At 34.9% G+C, this 8610-nt stretch overlaps 1 protein-coding gene across 1 annotated transcript; it reads right to left on the bottom strand.

The window, feature by feature from the left end:
- Positions 1-5659: 5659 nt before the first annotated feature.
- Positions 5660-8120, bottom strand: HELT (helt bHLH transcription factor). Its single transcript, XM_053700254.1, has 4 exons — positions 8061-8120; positions 7471-7575; positions 7076-7172; positions 5660-6210 (listed from the first exon to the last, which is right to left on the bottom strand). Exons 1-4 carry the CDS (start codon positions 8118-8120, stop codon positions 5732-5734), a joined length of 741 nt encoding a protein of 246 aa, XP_053556229.1. The 3' UTR covers positions 5660-5731.
- Positions 8121-8610: the final 490 nt, after the last annotated feature.

Raw genomic sequence — 8610 nt, 5'->3', positions numbered from 1 at the left:
AAATAATACAAAACTCAAAGCACAATGTTTTTCATATTGTAAAATGATTTTCACCGTCTCTGCTAGAGGGCTGAACAGGGGCGCTCCATGGGGGTGTGTCTGAAATTTCTCCACCAGGTCTGGCTTATTCTCTTTACTTTTCCCCCTACAGTTTTCACTGTTTTTTCTCATACACTGAAAGGTAACAAGCTTGTGTAAAAATACGCAAAACACTTATTACCCTTATAGAAAAACACGTATACGAAAATAGAGGCCATTGTAAGGTACTATACACGTAATAGAGTAATCTGATTTGTATTGGCCGCAGGATAATCATTTTTAAATTGTGCCCTCTGTTAACTTTGCTCTTCCAGCTTAGTTTCCCTTTAAAGAAAGCTCCATTACTTTCTATTAGACATGTGCGATTCGTTTCGGATCGATTCGGAAATTCGTCCGAATTCGTTAAATTTGGATCGATTCGAATTTCCAAATTGAAATAGTGCCGAATCTACCGAATAAATCCGAATTAGTTCGGATTTATTTGGTAGATTCGGATGGCCATGGATTACACTAGTATTGTACAGTATATTAGGTTATATCACTCTGCTATGGGTTACACCTAATATACAGTACATAATACTAGTCTAATACACAGCATATCCCACCTAACACTTACCAAAATTCCGAATTTCCGAACCGAATCGAACCGAATCCAGACAAATTTATTCGAATCCGAATGAATCCGAAACGAATCCGAAACAAATTCATTCGAATTTTTCCGAATTCGAATCGATCCGAAATTTTAAAAAATCCGAATCGATCCGAACCGAAACTAATTTTTCTATCATGCACAAGTCTACTTTCTATAAGATATCTTGCAACTCGCAGGGACAGACATATCATTTCCTGGGGGCCGCCCTTGTGAGTGATGACATGGTTTTTCATGTCTGACCTGACCAAGTTTTCATTATTAGGCCCTCAAGTTCTATCAATATTAAATGGATCTGTAATACCATGAACCAAATTGTTGAAATTAAATCAGTGGGTTTTTTAAAGAACAATTTTCACATGGGGTAATTTGGTTTTCAATTTTAAAATGCGATTAGAAATATCTATATAGTTGTGAATTAGCTGAGCTAAATGAAAACAAAAAATAATGTATTTTTTGTGAGTAGTTTTAGCTTAAATTCATATTGACAGCACTTTTCATAGAGAGTATATTTATTAACATATTTCACCTGTGCCTATGATAGACAGATTGTGCTTCTGGATATGATGACATTGGTGAATGAGAAATGGCAAAAGTGATTACCAAATGATTTTATAGCGCAGATAAGATTACCCATAGTTTATATATTTAAGTTTTATGAAACCCAAAAAATTTATTTTGTGATTCAGACAGAGAATAACATTTTATAAAAAGATTCCATTTTACTTCTATTATCAAAATTTGATTAATTCCCATGGCATTCTTTGTTGAAGAGATACCTAGGTAGGTTTCTAGAGCACTACATGATAGGAAATAGTGTTGCAATCTAGTGCTTTAGCATAACATTCTTTCAAAACTGCTGCCATCTAGTGCTCCAGACACGTGCACGCTCCTGAGCGTATGTCCCTACTTTTCAAGAAAAGATACCAAGAGAACAAAGATAATTTGATAATAGAAATAAATTAGAAATTTGTTTAAAATTGAATTCTCTATCTGAATCATGAAAGAAAATTTTCTGTTTCATGTTCCTATTACTTTTTGATGGAGTATCAGGACGGTGCAGTTGGGTTATTTTGTGATATGGTTATCAGAGAAGAAAAATATTGGGTTTCATGTCCCTTTAACCTTTTTGCTAAAATGAATGGATAAATTGGTCCCTTACAGCTTGGCATAGAAATGTGTTGCAGCCAGGATGTTAAGGATTTATTTCTCATATAGATTAAATAAGAAAGCACAGACAAGAGGTTAAAGTTATATGTTGTCACTAGGGTTTTAGTTTATAAAGAAGTAGGACATTCTTCATTTCAGCTCTGTCTTAATAGAAAATTGAAACTTAAATTGTGCACTACTAAAAATTTAAAAAAATGTACATTAAAATCATTTTAGCTTTGTTTAATCTAAAAAGTGTACTTTAGATTAAATAATTTTTATTGAAATATTATAATTGCATGAGAAAATACAAGAACGTCTAAAATACAATTTGATTTAAGGCCAAACGACAATATCATTAACGATAAACATCAAACTACAGCATTTTGCAGTATATAGAAAAAAGGATTAAGATGGATGTATTCGTCGAATCTGTAATATAATTATATTTGGTAGACATTCTCTACTTAAAGGGACACTCAAGTCAAAATTAAACTTTATGATTCAGATAGAGCATGCAATTTTAAACAACTTTCCAATTTACTTCCATTAACAAAATGTGCACAGTCTTTTTATATTTACACTTTTTGAGTCACCAACTCCTACTGAGCATGTGCAAGAATTCACAGCATATACGTATATGCATTTGCGATTGGCTGATGACTGTCACATGATACAGGGGGAGTGGAAATAGACATAACTTTGAAATTTATTTAACAAAAATCTACTACTCATTTGAAGTTCAGACTAAGTGCTGAACTTAACACTGAACTCAAATTTTGTCTTTCGCAATTCAGATAGAGCATGCAATTTTAAGCAACTTTCTAATTTACTTCTATTATCAATTTTTCTTCGTTCTCTTGCTATCATTATTTGAAAAGAAGGCATCTAAGCTTTTTTGGGGTTTCAGAACTCTGGACAGCACTTTTTTATTGGTGGATGAATTTATCCATCAATCAGCAAGGACAACCCAGGTTGTTCACCAAAAATGGGCCGGCATCTAAACTTACATTCTTGCATTTCAAATAAATATACCAAGGGAATGAAGAAAATTTGATAATAGGAGTAGAAAGTTGATTAAAATATCATGCTCTATCTGAATCTTGAAAGAAAAAAATGTGGGTTCAGTGTCCCTTTAACTCTTACCAACCAGCTTTATTTGGCTTCATGCTAAGATAAATAGGGAAGAGTCAGGATAAAAGCCAATTTATTCCATGTAAAGTAAGGTAAGACAGCCTTGATTTAAAGAAGGGAAAAGTAGAATATGAGAAAGGTAGAAAGTAAGAAAAACAATAGAGAAATAAGAAATAAATGCCCTCTGACCAAGACACACTTATTGGGATTTCCTGGACCACTTAAAGGCCACATAGTAGCTTTTAATAAATGGAAGTGAGGAATTGCGTGGTGAAGGGAGTATATTATAAATGTTTCCTGAATTATATAGAGTCAAATGTGATCCAATAAAACCAAACCTTATGAAAGGTGTCTTAAAAAGGGTACTTTAAATATAATTGTATTAGTTATTTTAATAAACTTCTATCCCACAGGCGAGATGTACACAATCATGCTCATCCTGTAATAAATTGCTTTAAAGGAAAGGAAAGTCAAAAATTAAATATTCATGATTCAGATAGAGCATGCAATTTTAAACAATGTTCCAGTTTACTTATATTATCTATTTTGCTCTGTTCTCTTGATATCATTTGCTGAAAAGCACACCTTCAACAAATTATACCAAGAGAATGAAGCAATTTTGATAATATAAGTAAATTAGAAAGATATCTGCATTATGAAAAAACAATTTTGTTTCATGTCCCTTTATTGTAATCTCTGTCATGCAAATAAAAAAAATAAATGAACTATATATGCGAACTTGTTTCTTTCATACTGCAGTTGTTCTATGCAAATACAAAATAAATATGTTAAATGAATAAAAATGATTTATTTGTAAAAACTGCTTATAAACTAAATGTACATCCAATCTTGGTATCTTTATTTGAATGTAAGTTTAGGAGCCGGCCCATTTTTGTAGTGTGGTAATTTAGTGCTGTAAATTAGTTTGCCCACTACTAAGCAATAGATGTCTAAAATGTAGCAGTTTTTTTTTGTTTTTTCTCAACTTGTTGCATTTCACAGCACATGCAAAATATTTTTTCCCTTCCTATACATAATTAAAATGTTTATATTACAACCTCAAAGTGCTCTTCGTCTTTAAGTGGTGGGGCAATTATACCATTTACTGAGTTCAGTATATCACCTGGGTACTATATGGTTTTAATAGGCTTTGTCACTAATGCACCAGAGGAACTGTCAAATTTCAGTAGGTATGGAAAAAAACTTAGACCTTGAAACTGTGCGCATTACTGAATAGAATGTTCTAATTTTGTTTTAAGAGTTTTGCATTCTTTTTTACATAAATTAACGTCTAGATAGTGATAAAAACTGTGTAAACTAGTGATTTACAAAACCAAACACAAGGCCATTTCAAAAATAAAACACATTTATTGCAACTTGAATGGTATTTAAAAATATCTACGTTTATAAAGTCCACATCATTCTGCAAACATGCAGCATATGAATAAATTAATGTCTAAATTACAGTCATCCCAAATATATACAAAATACATATTTTTTAAGCAACTGGAGACAAAAAGCTCTTCCTTACAGAAGATAAAGGCTATTCTTAGAAGAGCAGTAGGCATTTAGAAATGATTATCTTGTAACAATGTCTAGCAGTTTTGACAGCCTCAAAAAAATTACACTGTGGTTATTTTAAAGGGACAGTAAACACCTTGAGATTTGTGTATACATTGTTTAGTTATGCATAATGAAACAACCTTGCAATATAATTTCATTATTTATTTTACCCCCTTTTAATGTAAATTAGCTATTTCGAATTCACAAAACTTGAAATGCACCCTGCTAACTTCTCAAGGCTAACTCTGCTGCATATCCATCCCTCATTGGCTTTATAATATAGCAACTGCAAAACAATTTACTTTATACTAACTTTATGACTATCCTTGTTGCCTGAGGACTAAAGCCGAAATTGGCCCCTCTAATACTAAGGTAAATGGTGGTTGGAGTTTGGCTATTGAAAACAAAAACAATTGCATTAAAAGGGATATTAATTTGTTTTAAAAACATTAACACCTGCCTGATATGTTACTCAATAACAAACATAACAGCAATGTCTTGTAATTACAAGGTGTTTACTGTCCCTTTAAAGGGACACTAAACCCATTTTTTTTATTTTGGGATTCAGATAGAGCATGCAATTATAAGCAACTTTCTAATTTACTCCTATTATCAATTTTTCTTTGTTCTCTTGCTATTTTTATTTGAAAAAGAAGGCATCTAAGCTATTTTTGGTACAGAACCCTGGACAGCACTAGTTTATTGGTCAGTTAAATTAATCCACCAATCAGCAAGAACCCAAGTTGTTCACCAAAAATGGGCCGGCATCTAAACTTACATTCTTGCTTTTCAAACAAAGATACCAAGAGAATGAGGAGAATATGATAATAGGAGTAAATTGAAAAGTTGCTTAAAATGGCTTGCTCTATCTGAATCACGAAAAAAAAAACAATTTGGGTTCAGTGTCCCTTTAAGTGCATGTGTACAGTAATTGCCTTGACAGAGTGTTAGATATTGTCTAAAGCCGTACCTTAGGTTACCCTCAATCATTAAACCATCTAACAAAATCTCCCAGCTTTTTTTTACCCGACATAGAATAAATTATCAAAAAATATTTCTGATTACTGTTGGTTCTTACTGCAAGATTTATAAATGAGAGGCAAAATCTGTTCATTTTTTAACAGCAAACAGGTGCTGGCCGCTATCCCCTTCTGGCCAAAATGTCTCCAGCGCTATCCCCGAGTCCCAGAGCAGCGGTCACAGTACAGCAGGGTGCTGTGCACTGTGCATGCTGAAGCTGTTGGGGTGTGAATGTCCTAACAAGTTGAGGTAGTGTCGGTCCAGACCCTGCATGGGGGATAAGAAGCTGCCGTGCTGTGGCTGCTGAGGAGGGCTGCACGGAAGAGACATTGTAGTAGGACCAGTGAGGTAATTGAGTGTGGGGCTTCTTGCAGTACTGTGCCATGAGAAAGAGCCACCTGAGCCCTGTGCAAAGGAAGAGTCACTTGGGTAGTCAGATGGAGCAGAGTGCAACTGACAAGAAACGTCCACCTCCTGTAGAGAGCTAAACAGCGGCTCTGTGCTTAGATGAGCTTTAGACTGTAGGAAGGCAACAATTCGGGCATATTTTGTATCCTTCGTTTCCATCCTTTCCACAGTTGTCAGATAATGAACCAGGTTTTTCATGCACTCGTGGTAGCCATAATGAAAATAATTGGCAAACTCTGACAAAAGATCTGTTGTTAAGAAGAGAAATATATAAGTGGTTAAAGGACATACTAGATTAATAAGCAGCTAACCAAGTTCTCTAACAAGATAAGCAAACAAATATCTGAACCTAAAAATGTTCTTCTCATCAATATGGGCGTGATGATAAAATACTTGAGATGAATCACACAAAATCTTTAGGGTTTCTTTTAAACATTACGATTTATTGTATGTGTCTTTCCTTCCCATTCAGAAACCAGCATATTAAGATAAACAGCTGTCAAGCTAAAATGTGGCTTTATAAAATTGTTTAAAGGACCTTGCACTACCAACATAACATATAAGATAATCTTCCCAGACCAGAGAGTTTTAAAGAATCCGGCCCATAGCGAGACACAGACTAATGTTCCACTTCTCATCTGGACACTGCGGGTGAGCCAATAAGGTGCGGAATATCTGCATAGTCACCAATCACTAACTCATGCCCATGCAGGTGCAAAAGTATATTGCTGCTCCAGAGCTGACTTTGGGTTTAACCTTAGTAAATAGTTGGATGCATCCAGTATTATGATAGTAAAATCTTTTAGCATATTGCACTATTATTTCCATTTAAGCTGAACAACTTGTGGTTATCACAAACTTAAACCAAATTATCTTGCCCTGAGACTAACAATTCAAATAGTAATATATATTATAATTTAACTGCAGTAAAAAACTAATTCATTTATGTAGAGCTAAAAAACCTAAGTAATTATTTGCACCAAATATACATATGACTAGATTACATTACCATTGGAAGGTAACTAGCAGTAACAACAAAAAGTCTATATATAAATAGCACATATATTTATGTATTGTATAAGGGTCAACAGTCACTAGTCAAAATTTACCAACCTTTATCTCTTCCTCTGGGAAAATCAGCCGAATGTAAAGCTCTCAGATACTGAACAGTCATTTCCAAAATCTCTGCTTTTTCTAGTTTCCCAGAGTTCTGAAAACAACAAATGACTCTGGTTAAATGCACAGCTCAGATATTAGTTAATCAAGCAGTTGTCAATTAAGTATGATTAGTATTTGTACATCATATTTACAAAAGCACTTTACTTGTATTTTCTGTAACATTGAATCATTCACACAAGAATTTATATGAAACTAAGGTACATAACTATTTCATATCATTTATATATACCTCTTATTTATCTCACATTGGCTATCAGAATTATAGGCAAGTTGCCAAGTACAATAACGAACCAACATTCTATAAAATATAAATTGGATTACAGACTCACCTGCTTGGCTAATGCCATAGGCACAGTCTTGCCTAGTTCATTAAGGCAGCGGTTTATCCTGTCCCTTCTTCTTTTCTCAATAACCTTATGGGAAACTGGAGTTCTCTGGGAGACAACAAAACACAATAGAATACATTTATAAAAACCATGGCTTTAAACGCATTGTATATAAAAGGGGGCAAATACTCGATATATTGCAGCATGGCAGCTAGAACATAATTTCATGGCAAAATGTGGAGCCAGTTAACAAATATGTTGCATGTAATCATAAGAGGAACACTATTACACAGACCTTAAATAACTATTATATAAATATGCGCTATGGGTAACCAATAAAGTGTTGCAGCGTGTAGCAGAGCTGTCATTATGTTCTACGTGGGTATCTTCTCTGCAGGAGGATGCGCTGTGAACGCGCCCTTCTTTATGTGTAACTCAATAACAATTCCCCATGTGCTGCTTGTCACCTAATACAATGATGATGCGCTCCATCCGTGCCACTGCCTAGTAATATGCTACAGTGTGCACTACAGTGTATGCCAGACAATGCACCGCCATGCGCTCCGAACTGTAATAGTTTGCAGAGCACTCACTCTCCTCTCCTTGAGCTTGGCGATCCCTACGGAGTGCTGTCCCATTGCTGCGAAGTCCATGCTGCAGTTAGTGCGGAGGCTCACGAGAGATCAGGTGCACTGCAGCCCCTCAAACTGGGAGCTCAGTTTATAAAGCGCCTCAGCTCAGGGCCTGCACTGGGGATTAAGTTTGGAGAGAAAGGGGGAGGGTGGGGTTAGTGCTGATATAAGATCCTACAAAAAAATGTATTTGCCAGGGTGGCTGGTGGAGAATCTTGGTAAAGCTACCAGGAGCTTAATGAGACATCATACTGTGAAATAAATAACTGGAGGGCATCGAGTGCCCCCGGACTAGGGTACCTTATATGATACTGCAGCTTATTGTTTATAATATGTGACACGGTTTATTGCAGACAATTGATTTAATCAATTATTTGTGAACATAGAACAGTACTATCAATATCAGTTTGCATAATTCCTTTTGTATTTTAGTAGACTCACTGACCTAGCACTAAGCAAAACTAATATGCTGTTCCTAGTCATTCCACAATGGCACCTAATGGGGGCATTT

Source organism: Bombina bombina, chromosome 2 (genome assembly GCF_027579735.1).
Source record: "Bombina bombina isolate aBomBom1 chromosome 2, aBomBom1.pri, whole genome shotgun sequence".
Taxonomy (NCBI): domain Eukaryota; kingdom Metazoa; phylum Chordata; class Amphibia; order Anura; family Bombinatoridae; genus Bombina; species Bombina bombina.
The sequence above is the reverse complement of the archived record's forward strand: the minus strand, read 5'-3'. Positions and strand labels throughout refer to the sequence as shown.